We start from the raw sequence: 25021 nt of genomic DNA on the forward strand, positions 1-25021 counted from the left end.
GACAAGTATAGCTGCAACAAGGTAGTCTATGTCAATTTTGAATATATCTTTCAAGTTTGGCTTTAATTTTATCTGCTGCCATAAACCAAAATAAAATGTTTTGTTGTTTGGGTTATGGATTGGGGCTGTAGATATTTCCAGGTAAGTAATTTCAAGAAAGGTCAGATACCAATGGGAGATGTTAAGGGTGTGTGGTGGTTTCCATCTTACTGCTATTATCTTTTTTGCTGCTCTTAGGCCAGCAAGCAAAATTCATTTCTGACATAGTGAAGTATCGATTGTTGATAAATTATTTTAAACAAGTGTTTGAGGGTTTATTGGAATATTCTGTGCTGTTATGGAGGATAATGCAGTTGCAACAGGAAGTTTGCAACAGGTTGTCATTCCCAGACCTGATGAAGGTTCCCAGTTTATTCTGAAAGCATAGTGTACATAAAGAGCTAGCCAGGATCTTCATAAGGTAAAGCTTGCGAGGTGTTTAATAAGTTCTATGTACAAATTGATAATGAATAAGCTGATGATCTGGGTTTCTGGAAGATGTTATTATATTGGTTCATACTTCATTCCAGTTAAAATGTGGGTCCCAGTCAGGTTTATCCCTTCTCCATATCGCATCTAGGGCTAAAGGTTTATATGACATTTTCAAAATATATTGATATATAGTTGTTTTTAACTTGTGTATTAGCTCATACAGGGGATGTTCAGATAATGTTACATCATTAGGTACACATTGCGCCTTAAGTGCAGCCCTAATTTGCAAGTAGAAAAAGAAAGATGTGTTCTGTAAATTAAAACTACATTTTATATCTTGAAATGTGCGCAGGCCATTTTCATCATAGATATCACCAAGTAGATGAACTCCCTGATCTCTTCATTGTGGGAATTGGATGGGTCTATTTTTTGAAAAGTTTGATCAAATCTTTCCATTTGTATAACATTGACAGTCCCAAAAGGCACGTCGCCACCATTTTTCTATCCAAGCTGTCCATGGTAAATAACAGCTCTAACATTTGTCAAGATGACAGAACTAATCCAAGTTTCACAACTTTAGATTGCCAATTCTCAGTGATGCTACAGTTGCTAAATTAGTTTTACAGTCTGCATGTAATTCCTTTCATTTTAATTGCTGAATTACTCGCCGTCCTTCCAGTGCTGCTGGTGCACACTCCAACCCCTCGCTGGAAGTTCGCTCCATTACTAACAAATTGAGCTATTCCTTCCAAAGCTAAGCTGTCCTGCACCTGGATGCAGCCCTGGCCAAAACCATGACTTCAGCGCATGCAGGCCGTGGCGGTCTTAAAATGGTTATGGGAAGAAAGATTTTTTAGAGATTAAAGATGGGCTCAGGAGCAAATGCTCGAATGTTCCAAATCCTTAGGGAGATCTGTACATGTGAGCTGGTTTTCCCAGGCTGCTAAGGTTTCAGAAGTGGTTAGGTTTCATAATAGTTGATGTAAATAGCTGTTCTAATTTGGCCTTTACAGAAAAAGAGCAGTGCCAAAGCTTGGCCAAGTGAACCCAGATGGTAGCAAGTTGCTCCAACCAACAAAACTTTGAGAAAACAAGACTCCCACAAAGAATCTATCACACAATCGCACTTCTCTGCCCCGTCCACCCTTTTGTTCTGAGTTAAATCTGTTATTATAAGTTGTCTGTCAACAGCAGCAAGGAATACCACTTTTCTCTCTTCACTTTCCTCAGCACTTGTTTCTCTTCCACTGTTTCTGTTGAAAACCGGTGAGTCACCGCGTCCATCAGCGGAGACGGAGTGGAATGAGCTCACATCATGTCTCGCTGTGCACGTTTTATGGATATGGGCTGTAAAATGTGCACACTGAGACTTCTGGAGAGAGGCAGCTCATTTATATTTTGAATTTCCTGAGTGTGAAAATGTCTGTTGCAGAAGGCAGTAAATCATGCAGCGTGGAAAACGAGTTCCTTCATGACCAGTGGGAATCACTTGGGTTGTAAGAGGCTCCTCCAATTGCAGAGGTTCCATTTTCAGATTTTTCTCGCAGTTGGAGATCCACTCATCTTCTGGAGATCACCCCGGGGGCTCGGTAAAGGGTTTACCCACATATCTGCATGCTTTTATTCTGCACACGGGTCTGTCAAAAGATTCCCCACAAAACTCTAGAAGACAGACGAGGTGCATGAAAATTCTGAATCAGTGTAGCAAACCCCCATGTTGTGAAAGTGTATGTGTCCTTTCCATTTTTAGACAGCGAGGCTCACAATAAATTTTACCCATGGAGAAGTAGAAAAATAATAAATGTAATGATTCCTTTGAGGGTCCTTAACTTTAATGTTCCAGCTGTTCTATTTAATGTACAGAATTAATCTTCAAGTGGAATACAAAGATCTCTCTTTTTGACCAAAGGCTAAACCTCCTTAAGCTGTTTTGTATTTTTAATGTTTAATAAATAAAGAATTACAGTGAAAACGTTCAAAAGAGCACCATGCAAAAGCTTGGAAACACCCAAAGGGATCTAATCTTTTCTGTCACTGCAGGATGTGTCTTGACATGATTCTTTTTCATTGAGAATCTACTCACTGCATCACATACAGTTGAATTGGTACATCAAAGTTATTTTATTGACCAAAGGAGTTGGTGAAGGGGTGTTGGCTGCTGCCAAAAAAACAAAAAACTAATATGAATGTCTAAAATATAAATAAAATACAGTATACACTTCAATTAATACAACTGAAAGCTGTCCCCACTAAAGGAACGAGGCGTGACCAACACTAACTTATTTCAACAAAATCCAGGAAACAAAGATAACCAAGTTAACCTAGTGTGATCCACAACTAGTACTAGCCCCCTTTTCACAAGTCTGATAACTGAAGGTCAAAGTACACGAAGCCTCAGTGTCCACAACACAGATTACGCTTGGAGTAAAAAAATACCCTTATCAGGTGCTGCATAAATTATAAAATACAATGTAAATGCACTTTAACAGACAGAACAGCACATACAGGACTGTCTCAGAAAATTTGATAAAGTTCTTTATTTTCTGTAATGCAATTTATAAAAAAAAAAAAAAAGTCATGAATGTCCAGAATGTCATACATTCTGGATTCATTACAAATCAACTGAAATATTGCAAGCCTTTTATTATTTTAATATTGCTGATTATGGTTTACAGTTTAAGATTAAGATTTCCCAGAATATTCAATTTTTTTGAGATATGATATTTGAGTTTTCTTAAGCTGTAAACCATGATCAGCAATATTAAAATAATAAAAGGCTTGCAATATATCAGTTGATTTGTAATGAATCCAGAATGTATGACATTTTTGTTTTTGTAATTGCATTACAGAAAATCACAATATTCTAATTTTCTGAGACAGTCCTGTATTTACAGGCTACTGGATAAGGTGGACTTTTTAAGACTCTTCTATATCCAGTAGGTGCAAAACCGTTGGGTTGAAGGACTTGCCGCTCTAATGGCGTCCCAGCAGCCAGGAAGGATGGAAAGTTGTGGTTGGAGGACATCCAATCCGTGGCCTTTTACAATACACCACAATTGACATGCACAACCTGGAAAAATCCCTTTTTAAGGCTTGGGCACCACAGTTTTAGGATCCCTGGCACCTACCAGACCATAAAAACGAATGGAAGAAATTAAGCAGCTCAGATCTTGATCCTATTTCTGCATCATTATAATAACCAAATAGGGTTTCAATCATCCCGCGAGGTCCGCTTCCATCAGGTGTAACCTGCGGGTCCCAGCAGAGCGCTTTATCCTGCTTTCAGATGTCGTTTTGGATGATGCAGGGAAGCACGAGTAAAACGAGGTTTAAAAACAGCCAACTAAAAAGCTAAGGTGATGTCACACGGGGTTTGTCTACTTCTTCTTATCCAGCCTGGGGTTAAAATCACAGACAATTAGAGCCTGATGCATATGTTGCTGGTTATCTGGGGATATTTGAAACACAAGCAGGTTATGATCAGTGTAAACAGTCACCAGACAGAGGCTGGATCCAAGGTACGATTCAGAGTGCTGGAGTACTGGTAAGAGAGCCAGGGTCTCTTCATCAAAAGTTTATTAGTTACCCTGGGGATATGTGACTGTTAAAGAAATGGAAGAAATGTGATGGCCAACTCCATTAATATCTATCTGTAAAAACCCCTGCACCAGCACTCACGGCTTAAAAGGTTGTGAGATCTGGAGCCGCAAGAGTTGGAAGTTTAATTAATAGTGCTTTTACATTTTTAAAGGCCTACACCAGGTCTGGGGACCACACAAAGTCTCCAGAAGGGCTGAGTGGACGGGTTTGGGGAAAGACCACTGAGGAAAAGTCTCAGCAGAAGTGTGGAGAGTAACCTGCCACGCTGAGAAAGCAGCAGAGATCCTTCCAGGTGGTCAGAGCAGGATATTTGGCTTAGTATCTAAGTATCTACAGGGTGAACTGACCCTGGCCGACCCGTCTTCCCAACCACGCCACTGGAACAGGGCCAAATTCACACTTGGCTAGATCTAGAAAAAAGGTACTCTAATGTGTTGTTCCAAGGTTGATCTACGGTGGCCGAGACCCGCCAGTGCTGGAAATAAAAGTAACGCTGCAAATAGAAACAAACGCCGCTGCAAATATAAAGAAACCCTGCTGCAAATAAAATTAAAAAAACGACGCAAATAAAAAAGCCACAACGGAAGTGAATTACCGGGGACTATTTATGCTGATGCACCGGTGTTGCACATTAAAAATTACACGTAGCGACGTTGAACACTAACCTTTTCACTTATTTTCTCGTTCGTTGTTCTTCTTATTCCTCGCTCTTCTTATTTCTTCCTTTTCACTTCCGTCCTCTTCGTCTTCTTCTTCTCCTCTCACGTAAAAAACACCGGTGCATCAGCAAAAATAGTCCCCGGTAATTCACTTCTGTTGTGGCTTTTTTATTTGCGTCGTTTTTTTTATTTGCAGCAGCGTTTATTTTATTTGCAGCGGCGTTTGTTTTTATTTGCAGCGTTTATTTTATTTGCAGCGGCGTTTGTTTTTATTTGCAGCGTTTTTTTTATTTGCAGCAGCGTTTATTTTATTTGCAGCGGCGTTTGTTTTTATTTGCAGCGTTTATTTTATTTGCAGCGGCGTTTGTTTTTATTTGCAGCGTTTATTTTATTTGCAGCGGCGTTTCTTTTTATTTGCAGCGTTTCTTTAATTTTCAGCAATGGCGGGTCTCGGCCACCGTATTGATCTGCCAAAGGTTAATTCATCTAGATGAGCATTGCAATTTGTCAATCTAGCTAAAACAGTTTTCTACTAGTCTCTTTACTAGTTTCTTGAACGTGAACATTCCAAAGGTGATGATGGCATTTTTTACGAAAAGTAATCAGGGCTGACACGCAGAGATTTTGCAAGCACGGGTAGTGAGAGGAACTTGCCGCTGACCTTTAAGCATAAGCAGCTCGGTTATGTAGTTGGCAGAACCCAAATTACCACGCAGCACAGCTGAAACATATAAATCTCTGAAGGAGTTTTCCAACGGGAGGCACTTTCCTATTTGCTTAGTTAAATCCAGGTGGAGATTTCTTTCTTTTCTTGGCCAGGCAGGGTAGAAAGCATTTTAGGGTAACCTTTTCCTGAGTTGATTATTTAAATAAGAAATGGCATTTATGATTGAGAAGAAATTGTTAAATTGTGGAAATCAAGAGAACATGTGGAGAATTGCTTTTAGGATTGTTAGGAAGGTAAATCCAACCCAAAGTTTAATTACAAAACATTTTCATGAAGCATTATGTCATTCTAGTGGCAGCGCTGTAATGTGACCTTCAAGGCAGATTGATTGAAATAAAACTTCTCCTGCGTCCTTAGCCAACATTTCAGCATAAAAAGGTTCAAAAGTGTTTATTACAATATATCTTAGTAGGTTAAACTGAGACATGTGGCAACAGTGAACACACGTTTGTTTGTTTTTTACAAAAAGGAGGTTGCTTAATTGTATAGAAACAACACCCCAACTGTTGCACAAGAGAGTGGAGCAATCATGAGTGTGGCTTTTATTGAAGGCGGGGTCAGTTTACTGATGCACGGAAGAATGCAAACATTTAATTACCAGAGAAATTGGTAGGAAACATCACACTGTCCTTAATTTAATTAATTTTAATTTGAGTTTTATTTTGGTCCATTTGGATACAACATAATACAACATAAAAATAGTCCAATATTTGAAATGGCACTGAAAAGGTATAGGCTGAAGCCAAGGCTTATTATGCCTACCCTTTTATGAACCTCCACTCAGGAGGTTTTATACAAAACAAAACTAGTCATTTAGATTCAAACATTGAAAAAGAATTGATATATTGGACAAGTAACAGAGGTATCTAGACAAGAAGCAAAGACAAAAAACAAAACAAAAAACATACTTTAAATTACAAGGAGTGATAAATTAAGTGGTTTTTGGCTAGAGACTGTACAGCGCAGAGAGCAGAGGTTATGAGTAGGGTGTGTAAAAATTCATGCACTTTATGCACTTTATTATTGGCAGAGACTAATAAATGCACGCTGAAGGTTTAATTTTGGCTGTCACAGTCCCCTGATGTTTACGATCTTCAAATCTGCAGAGAGACCAGACTGCAGAACAGCAATGAATGCAAACAGCTTGTTTAACAGCAACACACCTTTTTGTATGAAAAGATTTCCACAAGATCAGCTCTTTCTTTGCAGGCTATAGAACCGGCCAAAAGAGGTGCTAAGTAAAAGTAAGAAGCCAAACTGAGAAATGAAGCTTGAGCCTCTTTAAAGCAGTAAAGGCATGTTATCTTAAATTGTATGCATTTGTAAGCTCACAGGTGTTCACAGCATCTCCAGTTGTGGCCAGTACTCGAAAAAACAATCAGGGGGGATGGTGGATTTGATCATATGGGGACAGATAAATTGTGCTGATTACAAATAATATAATATATTACAAATAATAGCAGTGACCAAAACAGCTGCAGAAATCCTGCAGGAATGACATAGCAGCAGTTAAATGCAGCCTTCTGTAAGCTTTAAATATCCACTGGGCTTACATCAAATACATCAAAACACAACAATAAAAAACACTTTTCTGAACTTATCAATATGACTCTGTCCTTCACAGGATAAGTAAAATGGATCACTGCAAAAACTCTAAATCTTAACAAGAATATTTGTCTTATTTCTAGTTAAAATGTCTCATTTTAGTAAAGAAATCTCATTACACTTAAAACAAGACTCATCACTGGAAAAAAACAACAATTTTCACCTGTTTCAAGTAGATTTTCACTTAAAATAAGTAGAAAAATCTGCCAGTGGAACAAGATTTTTTTGCTTGTAATGAGAAGATAAGTGAAAATTGACTTGAAACAGGTAAAAATTGTCAAATAAGTCATTTTTCTGGTGTTATTTTTCTGGTGATGTCTCTAAATGTTGAAATAGCAGTAAAACCACATTCATTGATGAAATGACATAAGGGATGGAAAGGGGGGATGGCAGTTTTACAGGGGGGATGATTTGGACCGTTTTTATTCCAGGGGGGATGCCATCCCCCCTCATCCCCCCTCGTCCCCCCTCATCCCTCCTCAACTCCAGTACTGGTTGCGGGTGTCCAAACTATCGCCTGCCGTTGCACACGGCACGCCCAGGGTGGATGGACTTTCATGCGTTTTCTCTTTAACTTCAGATGGAGCACAGCGAGGGTTAACTTCTTTTCTTGAGCGGAGGGGCGGAGCCTTATTCACTCACTTCCGTCATCAAAAATGCTTCACAGCAGGTGTAGAACTTCAGCAGGATTCCTCTCAATCTCAAGCCTGACCTTTGTGCTACGACCCCCTCCGTCTACCTGTAGGAGCTGGAGCGGGCGGGGGCTGGAAGCAGCCGTCACCACGGCGATGACGGGGTGAAGCGCCAGCTCTTCAGCACTGATAAGGAGGACTCTTCTAACAGGTGAGTATTTCACACCGATTTCTTGCGTCGGTGAAATCTGACTCTTTAACTGGATGAAATAAATTCCTTTTTTTTTTTTCTTAATTACATTTTTTGGCTTTGATATATAAAAAAACACCAATAATTACACTGATGCACTTTGGAACTAGCCGACACCCACGCACAGCTGATGGGACAGGCTGGATGGAGCCTAGAGGTAATTACAGACTGAGTGACAGGCTGCCGAACGTCGTAAACCGCTGCAGAGGTGAACTAGATAAACCTGCAGAGCTTGACTGTAACAGCACACATTTCTTTTACACATGCACACACAAACTAACAAACACTCGGAGACCTGTGGCAGCGTGCTAACGTAAACCAGATTAGAGTTAGTACAGTAATGGGAGTTGGACTGTGTTTAGCCCCGCAGCCTCTGGAGCGTGAGCACTGTTCATTCCAGCCGCTTTCTTTTTTTTTTGATTTTGAGTTTCTGTGGATCGTCAAAACTGCATCCCGGTTTCTCCCCAAATCAGGAATTATTTGATTGGAATCACTTCCAGCTGGACTTGGTCACTGGTCACTGTCCAGCAAATCTTTGTTGCATTGCAGGCATTCTGAATAATGGTGCATTTTGAATAACTTGCTGCAAAAAAACTAAATATTGACATTAAAAAGTCTTTGCACAGGAAATGAGAAGCATCCTGGAAATAAGATACTTTTTTTCCAAATTATATTATATTTAAAAGGCCAAAAGCAAGTTGATGTCAGATAATGAGGAGCTTGTGTTCCCGCTCCAGTTTTAATATGGATGCTTCCATGGATAAGATGTTAAACCTAATTGCCCTGGGTATTGGCTGCGCTACGGGGAAACAGAACTGCTGCAGCAGTGCAGGAGTTGACGTCGCTCATAGTGTAAAGTGCTATGATGGGAAGATGTTAAGATGGGAAGGCTCTGTACTGAATCCATATACAATTAACTCATTTTACTGTGTATTTTCAAGCTGGACTAATGTCAACACTGATTAGAAACACATGCTCTCTGAGGTTTTTTCATCTGTCACTGGGCTTTGTCTGACGGACCTGCCCCTGTTCAGAAACCAGAGACTGGTCCTGCAGCTGCTGCTTCCAGTAGGGGAAGAGAGATGGACTACAGACTCTGATTGATACTTTCCACAGACTCTGAGTGAAATACTGAACATATTGGACACATCTCTGGAACACTGTGACACAGGTTTGGTATTTTCCACACCGATGAATTGGGGAAAGTGAACTTTGGAGGCCCGTCTGTGTTGGAGCAGCACACAGAAATGCCTGATACCGAGTATAACGTCTGCATATGTAGATGTTGATATGTACTGGTGATCACGCAGAGCGCATCTGGATCCGTCTTTGATCACGTCGGCATTATTTTTATTTTATTTTATTTTTTTGCACTTACAAACATACAAGCATCGAAAAAAAGCAGTAATAAAACAAAGTTAAAATGTGCAGTAAAGATCATGAAGCCCAACGGGCTTATAAGCGACCCTCCCCTCTTAAACCTACAATAATTAGGGCCCGAGCACCTTCAGTGCGAAGGCCCTATTGTATCTGTAGGAATTTTTCTTTCTTTCTTTCTTTTTTCTTTCTTTTTTCTTCTGACGAAAGGAGGGCCTTTTTGCCCCCCTAAACGTGCCCAAAAAGTCACCAAATTTTGCATGCAAGCCAGGCCTGGCGATAAATTTGATATTTAATGGTTTACATTAATGGGCGTGGCAAAATGGCTCAACAGCGCCCCCTAGAAAACTTTGTGCCTCAAGCCCCACAATACGGTTTGACATACATGCACGAAAATCGGTACACACCTGTATCATGTCACAACTTAAAGAAAAGTCTCTTGGCGCCATGGCCAAAACCGAACAGGAAGTCGGCCATTTTGAATTAATTGTGTAATTTTGGTGCAATTTATGCCATTCTTTCGGCAATTAATACGGCCCGAACCGTAATGTGCACCCAGGTGTGTTATACATCAAAATGTGCGTCTTCATCTTGCGACTATGCGCATTACTTTTCTCTTTCAAAAGTGTTACCGTGGCGACGCTAGACGCCAAAAAGCGTGCCCCCCTTCATCTGATTGGTCCATATTTGATAGTTCTCCAAAAGTCACCAAATTTTGCATGCAAGCCAGGCCTGGTGATACATTTGATATTTCATGGTTTGCATTAATGGGCGTGGCCTAACGGCTCAACAGCGCCCCCTAGAATAATTTTCTCTGCCATAACTTTTGAAAGGTTTGACATAAAGAGTCGTGGGTGGTGTCATGGGACTCGGTATTGAGTCCTTGACCATAATTGGTGAAAATTAGCCCCGCCCCTTCTTCTGATTGGTTGTCCCGATTTTCTGCTATAACTTTTGAATGGTTTGACATAGAGAGTCGTGGGTGGTGTCATCAGATTCTGTATGGAGTCCTTGACCTTCATTGGCCTGAATTAGCCCCGCCCCTTCTTCTGATTGGTTGTCCCTTTTTTCTGCCATAACTTTTGAATGGTTTGACATAGGAAGTCGTGGGTGGTGTCATTTCTGATATGCTTATGGGGGCGGTGGCCGTGAGTGCGAGGGCCCGTTCATCGCTGCTTGCAGCTTTAATTATAATTAACACTTTACATCCCCTCCTCCCCACCCAATACCCACAATTCCTCATACACACCTACACACGTGCATATTTCCATCATATACAAAGAAGTTTGTTATACAGCAGAGAACAATAGTTACATAAAATTTTGAAAGAAAAGAGAAATATATATAAAAAAATAATAAAAAATAGCGATACTGTACTGCTGGTGCAAACGTCTGCATTATTTTGCACCAGCTCTTCCCGTCTTATCCTGTCGTTATGGAGTCGATGCAGAATATGTTAAAAAGCACTACAATTTGATGACTGACCAAAGTCTCCTTTTTTTTTTTCCTCTCTCCCATCTTCATGTCTGTTTCCAAACTCTATTGTTGCTGCTGTTCCAGACTCAATAAAGCCGATGCAGGAAGAGCAATGGAAAAGTCCACAGATGGATCTTCCTGGCCGGAGCAGCATGGAGGTTCCTCCACCACTGAGGTGAAGATCATGGTTTTGTTTCTTCTTTTAATACAAAGAGTGATACATTTTACAGAACAAGGTCTCTGCTGTTGAGAATAAGCCACTGTCTTCATGTAGCCTAAATTAAAACGGTATCCCTTTGGCTCATGTTGGAGAGTGTTATTTTTAGACCGCATGTAAACCAATTCCTAAACTCTTACTCACCTTAACTTCGGCTTTTGTTTGTCTCCTGTCTGGTTTAGTTTAGTTTCTTTTGCTTTTGAAGTCAACTTTCAGATTTATAATTCACGTCACCCGTGTAGAGTTGCAACGTAGACGCACACATTGTTTTCATCATCTGGACAAAAACGTTGATCCTTTGCCAAACTCTCAAAGTGATCCTGCAGGTAATGAAATTATCACCAGATGCACACGTCATGTGCTCTGGTGTTCATTAGAGCGGACCACCAGGTTCAGATTGCACCATCACACCCAGCTTGGCCTCATAACCCGCGTCTCCTCCGACTCCAGCCCTTTAACCTTTAGCCTTCCCGCAGGATGTCTGCTGTTCTTCCAACTATTGTTGTGTTTAAGTGATTCCATATGCACAGATGCAATGCTTTGTTGTTGTTGTTTTTGTGGGGAAGGAAAGTAAGTGCTAGTATTTTAAATTTGTGATCACAGTGACAAAGAATTTAATATATTTTAGATGGCTTGATGATGCAGCATAATTTACTGTGACATCTGCTCTGCATTTTCCAGCTTATTTTTCGTTTTTGGTTGAGAAAAAAAAGGCATTAGGTTCTAAAACAGATTTTAAAGACCTTCAAGCAGATCGTATCAATCATTGACTGATAAGCTTGTCTTTGTTTTGACTTTTGTGTGTTCACTTCATTTCTTTATCTAATCACCACTGTTCATGTCTGACTCCCAAGCCCTCACCTCGTATGTTTTTATTTTTCTGTCTCTGGTAGGGATTGGCAGTATCGACTAAAAAATGTATCACGATAATTTCTGGCATTTATCCCGATAACGATAAAAATGACGATTAAAAAAAATACCCTTTCTTTCTTTCTTTCTTTCTTTCTTTCTTTCTTTCTTTCTTTCTTTCTTTCTTTCTTTCTTTCTTTCTTTCTTTCTTTCTTTCTTTCTTTCTTTCTTTCTTTCTTTCTTTCTTTCTTTCTTTCTTTCTTTCTTTCTTTCTTTCAGGCTCATTTCCTTCCTTCCTTTCTCCCTCCCTTCCTTCCTCCTTTCCTTCCTTCCTTCCTTCCTTCCTTTTTCCCTTCCTTCCTTCCTTCCTTCCTTGTTTTCTCCCTCCCTTCCTTCCTTCCTTCCTTCTTTTTTCCCTTCCTTCCTTCTTTCCTCCTGCTCTCTCCTTCCTTCCTTCTTTCCTTGTTTTCTCCCTTCCTTCCTTGTTTTCTTTCTTTCATTCTTTCTTTCTTTCTTTCTTTCTTTCTTTCTTTCCTTCCTTCCTTCCTTCCTTCCTTCCTTCCTTCCTTCCTTCCTTCCTTCCTTCCTTCCTTCCTTCCTTCCTTCCTTCCTTCCTTCCTTCCTTCCTTTCTTCCTTCCTTCCTTCCTTCCTTCCTTCGTGCGTGGATTTAACACAGAACCATAAATCATCTTTACACAAAAACGTCATCAACGGGAATTTATGGTTTTTACCGCGAGATGACAAATTCTTACCGTGGGGAATTTTTTTGACGGTTTATCGTGAACGGTAAAATATCACCCATTCCTAGTCTCTGGTGAGTCTACAGAAGACGTGTTCTACAAGTTTGTCCCGTTGAATCCAAATCCACTTCAAGTTGCACTGAAAGTTATCCATGGTGTTTGTCAGGAAATGATAAATCTCACGTCTGGGCATGCTTTCCGTCTTTGTGTATCAGCTTTCCAGCGTCCTCTCGGACGGAGTTCTTCCACTCAGCAGAAACAGAGACGCCTCGCCGCCGCCCAGCCCTCCCTGCCAGTCTGCGTCTTCGCTGCAGCGCCAAGACTCCGGGCCTCAAAGCATCAAGGGAATACTAAAGAAAAGCCGCTCTACCAGCGTGGACTCAGACCACAGCGAGGGCTCCATGCCGGAGCACGTGCCAACCCTGCAAAGCAGCATTACCCTAAGCCACCATGAGAGTGATGAGGAGGAGGAGGAGGAGGAAGATGAAGAGGAGGAACAGGAGGAAGAAGAAGAAGAAGAGGAAGAGGACGAGATGGAGGAAGAGGTCAACAAAGAAAGTGACAAAGAGGACGAGTCGTCAGCTGAGGACATCACAGACGGCGGCGGCTTCAGCCGGGTCAGAGAGCAGCGGAACGGCGGCAGCAGCGGCAGCAGCAGAGGGAGCTCTGAGGAAATGCGGAGTCCTTCCCCCACCGAGAGCCTGGATAAGACTTCCTCAGTGTCTGAGGATGTGGACGAGCTGGAGAGCAGCATGAATGACAGTCTGGGATCGTCACTGAAACAGAGGTCAGAACGTACACAAATGTGGACACAGTGACAAGTTTTAATAATAATAATTAAAGCTGCAAGCAGCGGTGAACGGGCCCTCGCGCCCAATAAAAGTCAAGGACTCAGAACTGAGTCCAATGACACAACCAACGACTCTTTATGTCAAACCATTCAAAAGTTATGGCAGAAAGTAGGAACTATCAAATATCGACCAATCAGATGAAGGGGGGGCGCGCGTTTTGGCATCGCCGCCACAGTAACGCTTTTGACTGAGAAAAGTAATGCGCGTTGTCACAGGATGGAGACGCACATTTTGATGTATAACACACCTGGGTGCACGTTACGGTTTGGGCCGTATTAACGGCCGAAGAAATGGCATAAATTGCGCCAAAATTACACGATTAATTCAAAATGGCCGACTTCCTGTTGGGTTTGGGCCATGGCGCCAAGAGACTTTTCTTTAAGTTGTGACATGATACAGGTGTGTACCGATTTCCGTGCATGTACGTCAAACCGTATTGTGGGGCTTGAGGCACAAAGTTTTCTAGGGGGCGCTGTTGAGCCATTAGACCACGCCCATTAATGCAAACCATTAAATATCACATTTTTCGCCAGGCCTGGCTTCCGTGCAAAATTTGGTGATTTTTTTGGGGGACGTTTAGGGGGAAAAAAGCCCTCCTTTTGTCGGAAAAATAAAAACAATTCCTACAGATACAATAGGGCCTTCACACTGTCAGTGCTCGGGCCCTAATAATAATTCATTTTATTTAGAGGTGCCTTTCAGGTCACCCAAGGTCACCTTACAAAAGATACAAAATACGTTTTATAAGTTAAAATACAATTAATCAAAAAAAGCAGCAACAGACAGCATCAAAAAGTACATAAATCAATCAATAAATAAACCAAACTGGTGTAGTGTAGTGCACAGTGACTGGTTGAGTGAGCGAGTTTAAACAGGTGAGTTTTGAGTTGGGTTTTGAATGTTGTGATGGAGTCTGTCTATTTTATGTGTGGGGGGAGGGAGTTCCAGAGTCTGGGTGCTGTGCAACATTTAGACCTAAATGAGCAAAATCCAAAATATTTCACACCCAAATTTCGGAAAAGTATCAATAATAGTAAGAGACCCTTTTACACTTAAACCGTGAGCCAAATCTAAAATGAGTCTGAATGTTGGCCACCACTGTTGTCTGATGGCTTTCAAAGGTCTTTCTGAACGGTTACATTTTCTCAGACACGTTCTTTTGCAAATTGATACACACAGGATTTCTGTTTGAAACTGAACTGAACACTATTGCATGTTGCAAAGATTGAGTGACTTAAAACAAACAAATACATAGTTGCCACTTCTCTCTCTCTCCACACAAATCGTCGTAATTGGCAGCATGTTTAAGAGTTTTGGGATTTCTCCCCTCACCTCTTCTCCCACGGCAGCGCGTCAGTTTGCTGTTAAAGGGATTCCCAGCAGCTCAGCCGTGTTGTATGTTATAAGCGTACACACATGTGGACTTTGTCTATATCCTAATATTTAATTTTTCAACCCAAAGCAACAGGAAAGAAACCTTACACTGGCTCTTAGGAGGATGGTAGTTTTTGTAATCACCTGCCAAAGCTCCAGAACCCATAAAATGATATTTGAGACAGCTCCTTAAAATATGATCATTACAGGCACGCTAGTAAATACCACCGTTGCTGTTATAACCGCATTTTTATTTAAATACATTGTGATTGTTCTTCTTTTCCCAGAATGTCAGAGTTGACATGTGGACAGGGTGACAGACAGAAGAAGTCTAAGTCGAGTGAGCTCATCCAGACGCCTCTGTCCTCTCGCTTCAACCAACTCCAAGATGCTGAAAACGCCTGGAAGAAAAAGGTTTGTTTCACACGCCGCGCCAACCTGCGCGTTCCGTCAGTCCCAAAGTTGATCACTCACTTACAGTAATTACATTTTCTTCTAGACACAGTTTACAACTTTGAGAGTAATTGCAGCGCAGCGTGTAAAGACTGAACCGCGTTGTGCTATGAAAATGTGATTCATGGTTTCAGAGTTGAGGGTTTTCATAGGTACTTGAAAGCTCATTATTATTATCTAACTAGCTGACTGTGCTGCCTACATGAGAACAGAGGTCACCGCCAGGTCCAGCCGGGTGGAGAAACTCACTTTTCTGTTGCTCGTCAAACCCAGAATCCATATTTATTATTACTTTACACCCACTTTGAAGATAAATTGGCGTGCTTTGCTTTTATTACAGCATCGTGAAGAGAGTTATCTGTTTTTGGGTGATTCAGAGAAGTGGCATTTACTAGCAAAAGCAGCCAAATATTGTGGTTTCTTCTCAGCTTCATGCAGAGGAAAATAAAGACTTGGCTGTGGACACATTTCCCTCCTTCTGCTGAATCAGCTTATTTTTTCCTGGAGTTGCTGCCTGGAGGATTTCTGCTTCAGTGTTGCAGAGAAGGGCAGACACACCTTCTGCTCTTTGTAAAAATAAAACCCCCACACCATGACCAAACACCTGCAAGTCTTCCAAGTTAACGCTTCCTTCCTTTGTTGGCCTCTGTAGCCAAAATTAGAAAAATAAATGATCCAACAAGCAGGCTGTGGGGTTTGTCTTGGAGGTCTATTTTTCTTAAATGTATATACTGTGAACATCCAAACTGTACAGGTTTTCCACATTTAAAAAAAACATGCCGTCACAAGTGAAATATTTCGTGATGATGGACGGTTCTGCAGGCGTCTCCGTGTTCTCATGTATTTAAGCATGACCACCTGCAGGAGTTACTCTTCCAGTGTAAAATCAACACTACTGTTTGGGGGAGAATCGTGTTTCAGCGCCCGTACGTCCCAGAAACAGTTGGAGTGTAAGATTGCAGTGAGGTAATGTGTATTTATTCTGAGCATCTTTGGGCTTGCTGTCTGTTAAGAACAGCGATCCCCTTTTGGGGATTTCTGGTTTGGGTTCACGCTTCATCCAGAGATGAGCTAACCCTAGAGTCTGGAAAAAATGCTGCTCCATAAAAATTCCCCAGTCAATTACCGAAATATGAAGTCATTCGATATTTCTGTGGTCAGTCTGCATTATAATAAATCAGCACAAAAATCCGTAGAGATTTAGCGGACTTCCATTAGCGGTGCAAAAACTCCATGCTCAACCCCTGGCATCGGTGAACGAGAGCCAAGCGGCTCGCCAAAAGGTCTTTGGATCTTCTTTGATGTGATATTACGCTGAATTAGAACTGCGGCTGCTACTGTCAAGACTTGAATGACCGTATTACGGATGCCCCCGCGCGCAGCAGCTGCCGCTGACTCGAGAAAAGGCTATTGTTTTTCACGTCGCTGGTGTTTTCTTTTATCCAAGTTTGCATAGTTGGATCAAACATTTGCACTCCTTTTGATGAAATGTGAAAGACCAGAAATGCAACTTGTATGGTACAGACCGTGATCGCGTCCAGATGTTTCCTGTTAAGCCTGCCTTGTTGTAAATTTGATTGAAAGCGTGCCTGTTGTGTATTAAGTTATGACTATTAGGCACAAGTTGCACTGAATGATGGGAACTTCTCCTTTTTTTAAAGTAGTACACATCATGAATGCTGCTTTTACTGTCATGCACAACATGAAGCTAACATTTTGAGTGATCCTTTTTAAAAGAAAAAAAGAAGTGTTTGAGATGACGAGGGCAAGGTCTGCAGTTACCAGGACTTTTCTAAATGTCTGGTTTCATATTTGAGTGATGACTCAACAGGGCTCACTGCAACCCCCACGCAGGAACTCAAGTGTGTTAATAATTAACTGGAAATATTGGCTTTAATGTATCAGATGTCCTCAACAAAAATGAAGATGATTAACTTTTAATGCATGCTAAATGTGTTGGACTTACCTGTATGCAGCTTAATCATGGCTTCAACTGAGGAAGTGTAACTATATATAATTTTTTTTTTTCCTCCTTTGGTCTTAAATCTCGCTCCAGTAATTCCCGCTGCTGGAGTTTAATCTCCCCTCCCCGCCCACGAGTTTCCCGTTTTCCTCTTATAATTCTCCCTTGTTTTCCTCCCCTTCCTTTACTCCCATCTCTGTTTATCCTCCCAGTTCTTCCCATCATGCCTCTTCCTATGGCCTGCAGACTCTACCCTCTTTCTTTGACTCTGAAACCTTCCTCTCAACCTTTCCCTGTTCCTTCAGGTGAGTGTGTGTAGATGCATAGCTGCATAGCTGCATAGCTGCATAGTGCACGTGCTTGTTTTGCATGGACATAATTCCTGAATGTGTTGCTTTTATTCCACGACCTGTTTCCTTTCCCCCCTCTTTGTCCCTCGCTCAGCGGTCGGAGCTGCCCGTTCAGCTGCCCTTCCCCACATGAATGTGTTTGTCTGGTTCACAGGTGGTTGGTATCTGTGTCAGCGGTTGAGCTGAGAAACTGCTTACATAGTATCGTACAACAGAGTTGGAGAGAGAAAGAGAGTTTCCTGTAGTGGTTTGAGCCCTTTCCTCTCCTCCCCTCTCTGGGGTCTTGTCAGGCCAAGGTATTTCCCCTCACTGATTGACTCCAGAGATGGCTCCTCGCTGGAGGGGCCGCGGCGGTAGAAGTGTGTGTGAGTGCTTCAAGACTTACACTCTCACCCCCGTAGCTTGCACTTTACGATGACTGTACAGTCACTAAGAGACTGTACTATTCATTTCATTCATTTCATTATTTATTCAAACAGGTTAAAACAAAAACAAAAAAATAATCAGAATACATAAAATGTACCGTATTTTCTGGACTATAAGCCGCTACTTTTTTCATAGGTTTTGAACCGTGCAGCTTATACAAAGGTGCGGCTATTCTGTGGATTTTTCTTCCACCGCTAGGGGGAGTGCTAACCGGAATTAGAATCAAAACTAAGACAAAATAAATGCAAAGAAGAATACGCTACTTCTTCTTTAGCAGATAGAAGTAGAAGCAGATTTCAAACAGATAAATAGATAAATAAATACCGGTTATTTTCTCTTGGTTCAGTCCCGTTTTAATCAGCAAAGTTGCTGCCGTGTTAAAAGACACTGTTAGGAAAGGATCTATTTAGGTACAAACATGTACATCATTTACAGTTCAAAATTTTTCTGTACATGTAGTAAATATCTAATCTAACAACAGAAATATCTGCGGCTTGCATATCTTTTTTTTTTTTAAATAGAGCGGATGCGGCTTATATACAGGTGCGGCTTATAGTCCAGAAAATACGGTATATACCGAAAAAAACCATAAGCAAAACAAAGCAAATTAAAGAGACAAATCTATATGTAGATAAATATTTCCTGTTTGAAAGGGTGTAGGATGAAGTTTCAAAAAACTTTTCTAGTTCTACCCCTTCTAATGTTCTGTTTTTACAATTTCTTTATTTCACAGAACTTCTAAAAGAAAAGCATAAAAGAAAATAAAAAGTGGTTCAGCTGAGCAAGGCACTTTGGTCCTATGGTACTATGACGTAGAAATGAGCTGATGTGGAATTTGTTGCATTCAAAAGTTAAAAAAAATAGGATTTGTTCAGTACAAAAGTTTCATACATGTACTCACTCACCCATGTACAGTAAGCATTTCTTTGCCTCCATGAAAATCAGAAAACAAACCGGCATCAGCTATTATGGGATGTGCAATGAGAAAGCTCAGTATTCCAGCGGAGCTGCTGAAAGCTGTAGTAGGTGTTTTGATGCAGTAATGACGTCAGCTTGAGAAGCAGCTGCAGGCAGAACTACTTTAACCTGCTGCTTTTTACGTACCTGTTTATTGTTAGTCATCAAAGATGGTTTTCTTTAAATACCACAAGCTGACTGCGCATTATTTTGTTGAGCACTTTGCAGACAACCAGTTAAATTTCGGCACACTATTGCATTTTCCTGAATGAACCCACTTGCACAAAGTGTCCACTTCAGTTTGATGTCGACACTTTAACGCACAGCTTGTTGTCTCTTTTTTTTCTTTTTTTCCTTCTCTCATTTCTCATCTTACATTGCTTCTCGGCACCTCTTTCGGTCTTTTGAAGTTGCCGACATCTGTAAATGTTTAAAATGATGTCGAGAGCACAGGGACGGTGACAGCTAGCAGATCACACAAGCTCATCACTCATCCAGGAAGACCAGTCCTCTCCAACAGCACCGAGCTGCTGGCTTTACAGGATCCCCGTCTTTCTGTTTTTCTAAATTTAATGCATCAAAAATGGTGCTGGAGTAGCTCTGTTTTGAATTCCGATTCTATTTTTGATTCTGTTTAACGATTCGATTCTTTATCGATTCTCTTATCGATTCTCTTATCGATTCTCATTTGGAAAAAAGGAGAACAAACAGGTCGATTAGCATCAACTTTGTTTCATATCTTTGAAAAAAACAATACAAGTGAGGTCTTAAGAGGCCCCCAGCCTTGGGCCCCTCCATGGTGAGCCAGGGGGTCCCCAGAAAAAATGATTTGTTTTGAAAATAAATATAAAATAATAATAATAAAATAAATATTCTTCTCTAATAGAAATTAAAATTCTCCTTAAAAGGATATCTGAGCTGAGCAGTCAAAAATAAAACTACGTCAGCCAGTGGCAAATACAATCAACTCAAGTCCAATGGAACTGTGCAATTCTGCAACCATCAACTATGCAGAATTAATAATTCTTTTGCGGAAAAATAAGCATATCTGCTTTTTCAGGAAGGATACGCGATCTTTCTGGACTTATGGTGTCTCCAGCTGTGGAGAACAACAAGTTGCCCTGTTGTCATCCTTTTTGGTAAAATGTAACCAAACCTTTGAGCGTTTATGCCGCTTTGTCCCCATGTTTTCCTGCTGGGCGAATGCGCACGTTGCGTATCTACGCAAAATGCGTGGTGACGTCATTCACACCCACTGGAATCGATAAGGGAATCGTTTGCAAAAAAGGCAAACGATTCCAAGGAATTGAAACACCCTATTCCCATCCCTAGTTTCGAATAAATGCTACACATAAATGTTCTCCTTAAGGCCCCGTTTACACATAGCCGGGTATTTACAAAAACGGATATTTCCCCCTCTACGTTTTGAAAAATTCCATCGTTTACACAAGATCGTTTTTAAAATCTCTTCGTTTACACAAATCCGCATAAATACGCTGTTAACGTCATGCCAGCCAATCAGAATCCTGGAAAAAACATCAACAAATGACACGTGTAACTTCCAGTTAAGGCTGATTTATGGTTCCGCGTTACACCAACGCAGAGCCTACGGCGTAGGGTACACGGCGACGCACACCGTACGGCGCGCATCGCCGCGTACCCTACGCCGTAGGCTCTGCGTCGATTTAATGCGGGACCATAATTCAGGCTTTACTTCCAAGACGGAACGAGAGTCTTTCGTTTGGAGTGACAGAGAAGTGGAGTTACTTAAGTGTGACTTTAGAATATAAAAGAGGTAAAATACAAGAAAATATTGACGGTGGCCAAACTAATTGTAAACACAGGTCGCACTCATGACGCTGGTGACGTTTCTGTTGCATAATGTGACGTTCTGAAGCCTAAAGTTTTTGAAAATCTCCACTTTGGCCGGAGTTTTCAGAAATGATCGTTTTTGGTGACTTTGAGCTCCGTTTTCGTGTAAACGAACGGCCAAATCGCATGAAAACGCCTCAGTTTTTGCTCCGTGTAAACGGGGCCTTAGTGTAGTTTCCCCCGTGCAGTCATCGGTCTGCCTTTACTGGTCGACAATCGCACGTGGCCTCATGTTGAATGAAAGCTACTATTCAGAGCTAATTAAATCCACTGAATTGCTCGTCGTTGGAGAGGGAAGACCGGGTGGTGCACAATTCCATTCACAGACAGAAAAAGCTTAAAATATTTCAGAGGGAAATATAATTTATTATATCTCAGATCCTGGATTCCAGTGGGACGGAGCAAAAAAAAGCACCAGTTTGTCTGTGATAGACGGGTTTAGATAAAAAACATGTCAGCGGGAGTAAATCATGCAGGGAACGCTTGACTAAGTGAGTTACTGCTGGCATCAGTGTATAAAAAGCTGTTTCCTTGTAGAGGCTCCACATTCATTTTCTGTTTTATGAAATTAAAGTTGCTCAGTAAAATCTAATGATGATGTCTCTTGGACAGAACCAAGCTGTCTGGTAGATTCATGCAACATTTTTGTCACTCATGCGTGATCTGGATGTTCATAACTGCATTTCTGTGTGAAACGCCCGTTGCATGTGAGCATATGGACCTGTACTTCTGAAGAAAACAACGCTTTTCAAAAGATTTAAGGAGAATTGTGTATCCAACAGAAGGCCGGCGTTGATCTGGAGCCCAGAATGTCGCTGGCGGAGAGGATGAAGATCCTCAAGGACAAGGAGGAGCAGTGGAAGAACCGAGGCAAAGGAGCCGCCAACGACTCCGTCCAGTTCACCGTGGCTGGACGGATGGCCAAGAGGGGTACGCTGAGAAAATCTCACTTCATTTGCCATCTACCGTATTTTCTGGACTATAAGCCGCTACTTTTTTCATAGGTTTTGAACCGTGCAGCTTATACAAAGGTGCAGCTATTCTGTGGATTTTTCTTCCACTGCTCGGGGCGCTCTAACTGGAATTAGAATCAACACTAAGACAAAATAAATGCAAAGAAGAATACGCTTCTACTTCTTTAGCAGAAAGGAGTAGGTAGAAGCAGATTTCAAACAGATAAATAGATAATAAATACCGGTTATTTTCTCTTGGTTCTGTCCCGTTTTAATCAGCAAAGTTGCTGCCGTGTTAAAAGACACTGTTAGGAAAGATCTATTTAGGTACAAACATGTACATCATTTACAGTTCAGAATAGTTCTGTACATGTAGTAAATATCTAATAACAACATAAATATCTGCGGCTTGCATATCTTTTTTTTTTTTTAAATAGAGCGGATGCGGCTTGTATACAGGTGCGGCTTGTATACCTTTTTTTTTTTATTTTTTTTTTAGAAATAGAGCGGGTGCGGCTTATATGCACGCGGCTTATAGTCCAGAAAATACGGTATGCTATTTATACTGCAGACAGGGCAGTAGATGAACAGAAAAGAACAGACCATGAAATGAATAGTAGACAAAACCTCCGGTTCCTCTGCAGGCCTCGTGTCAGAGACGGGGAAGGAAGAATCACCGATCATCTCTTTCAAGAAGTCTAATGCCACACCAGCGAAACCACATGAAGGTGTGTAAAACTGAAAAACTAAATGTTGTTGGTTCCACTCTTAAACGGAGCACAGATTCATATGTTTAGCTATTTTAATATAATCTGACCCCTATAAAGTACAGGACTGTCTCAGAAAATTAGAATATTGTGATTTTCTGTAATGCAATTACAAAAACAAAAATGTCATCCATTCTGGATTCATTACAAATCAACTGAAATATTTCAAGCCTTTTATTATTTTAATATTGCTGATCATGGCTTACAGCTTAAGAAAACTCAAATATCCTATCTCAAAAAAATTTGAATATTCTGGGAATCTTAATCTTAAACTGTAAGCCATAATCAGCAATATTAAAATAATAAAAGGCTTGCAATATTTCAGTTGATTTGTAATGAATCCAGAATGTATGACATTTTTGTTTTTTTAATTGCATTACGGAAAATAAAGAACTTTATCACAATATTCTAATTTTCTGAGACAGTCCTGTAAGTTGAATCCAAAATTGAATCTTTTACTATGATGCAGATCAAGCCACCTTTAGGTAAATAGTTTGTTTCTCCTGGACAGAAATCTCCAGCAGAAGTGACATCAAAGTGGAAGGGGATAAACGCCTCGACAAACTGGAGTCTTTCCTGGACAAGCTCCAAAATAAAGGTACAGTCCTCTCATCTTGTTACATGTTTTCTTATTGGAGGCTTTTTGTGAATGTTTCTCTTCAAATACTTTATTTGATCATAAATCTCTCTTATTTTGAAATACTTTATCTATTTCAAAATGAGGGATATAATTTTTTTTAAGTAAGCATTCAGGATGTCCTGGACCTATGATTTATACATGAACCATGTTATCTTAAAAGGCCCTTTGTCCACTTCTCTTAGTTCAGGAATAGAAAAGACAACATCATTAAGAAGAGAAATGTTTGGTGTAATGTTTCCTGTTGTCATGGCTGCCGTGGGGGGTTTCAGGCATTAGCAAAAGCAAGACATCCACCATTGAGGTGACGGCAGAGATGGAGAAAGAAGTGATGACGCTGGATGACGAGGAGACGTTTGGCAACTTCTACAAAAGCGTGTCACCGTCGACCCCCCTGGACTCCAGCGTGGTTGTGACGGAGGAGGATCTCAGCCAGATCCAGAGCAGCACGCCCAAGTTAGTCCACATTAAAACACAAATGTACCACAAGTCTGTGGTTTCAGGCGAAGCACAACAACATGGTGTTCTTAAAGGAAACCACACTGCAAAAACTCAAAATCTTAACAAGAATATTTGTCTTATTTCTAGTTAAAATGTCTAAAAATGTCTAAAAATCTCATTACACTTAAAACAAGTCATTAGCAGAAAAATAACAATTTTCACCTGTTTCAAGTAAATTTTCACTTGAAATAAGTAGAAAAAATCTGCCAGTGGAACAAGATTTAAAATCTTGTTCCACTGCAGATTTTTCTACTTATTTCAAGTGAAAATCTACTTGAAACAAGTGAAAATTGTTGTTTTTTTCCAGTGATGAGTCTTGTTTTAAGTGTAATGAGATTTTTTGACTAAAATGAGACATTTTAACTAGAAATAAGACAAATATTCTTGTTAAGATTTTGAGTTTTTGCAGTGCAATCTTAACCAAAGGGGGGGTGGAACAACTTTGCAAGAGTGTTTGCAGCGAGCAAATTAGACAATAAAGACTATGCTCATTTTTTTGTACTGTACATGTGACATTTTTGATGCACTGGCTAAATAACACTCGTCAGGCCCCGGTTTCAACAGTACCCTACTTCTTCAGGTCATGTTTTTGCTCCAGCTTTCGTGAAAATTTACTTGAAACAGGTGAAAATTGTCAAAAAACAAGTTATTTTTCTGGTAATGACTCTTGTTTTAAGTGTAATGAGATTTTTTGACTAAAAATGAGACATTTTAACTAGAAATAAGACAAATATTCTTAAGATTTTGAGTTTTTGCAGTGCAGATCATGAGTGAGTAACGCTGTTTTGTGCATGGTGCCGCCAGGCTCACCTCGGCTGTAGCGGAGCACAAGCGAGCCGTGCGGCCGGCCAGAAGGAACCAGGGCTCCAGGAACCCTCTGAGGGCTCTGGCCGCGCGTAACGACATCCGGCAGGTCTACACCGAGCAGAGGCTCAATGTGGCCTCAGTGGAGACAAAGAGGATCCAAGTGGAGAGGAGTAAGAGTGCACACACGTATCTACAGTAAATACTGCAGATCCCATCAGTTAATGCAATAAATAAGCCAGTTGACTGGTGACTCAGATGTGTACGGCATAATAATACTGCAGAAAGTGCTAAAACAGAAGCACGGGGTCTTGTATAGTGAAAACATATGTAAAAGAAGTCAGGTTGTTGCTTGCTGGACACCTGGTTGTACTTAAGAACTCAAGAGGGTGGGAAGGTATTGGTATTCATATACTGTCACTTCTTTATTCCACTACTTTCTTTCACATTTTCTATATTCAGTTCTTATTTGTAAAAACTCTGCAGTTGACCTGACCACAGTGACGTTT

At 40.8% G+C, this 25021-nt stretch overlaps 1 protein-coding gene across 2 annotated transcripts in view; it reads left to right on the plus strand.

The window, feature by feature from the left end:
- Positions 1–25021, plus strand: part of svild (supervillin d) — an 84310-nt gene that overhangs the window by 31005 nt on the left and 28284 nt on the right. For both annotated transcript variants that reach the window (XM_061709357.1, XM_061709358.1), the window contains exons 5-13: positions 7808–7905; positions 10882–10972; positions 12820–13391; positions 15117–15243; positions 21633–21780; positions 22448–22531; positions 23082–23168; positions 23480–23663; positions 24513–24685. In XM_061709357.1, the coding sequence (XP_061565341.1) occupies positions 7808–7905; positions 10882–10972; positions 12820–13391; positions 15117–15243; positions 21633–21780; positions 22448–22531; positions 23082–23168; positions 23480–23663; positions 24513–24685 (1564 nt within the window). The remainder of the gene's footprint in view (positions 1–7807; positions 7906–10881; positions 10973–12819; positions 13392–15116; positions 15244–21632; positions 21781–22447; positions 22532–23081; positions 23169–23479; positions 23664–24512; positions 24686–25021) is intronic.

Source organism: Cololabis saira, chromosome 19 (genome assembly GCF_033807715.1).
Source record: "Cololabis saira isolate AMF1-May2022 chromosome 19, fColSai1.1, whole genome shotgun sequence".
Lineage (NCBI taxonomy): Eukaryota > Metazoa > Chordata > Actinopteri > Beloniformes > Belonidae > Cololabis > Cololabis saira.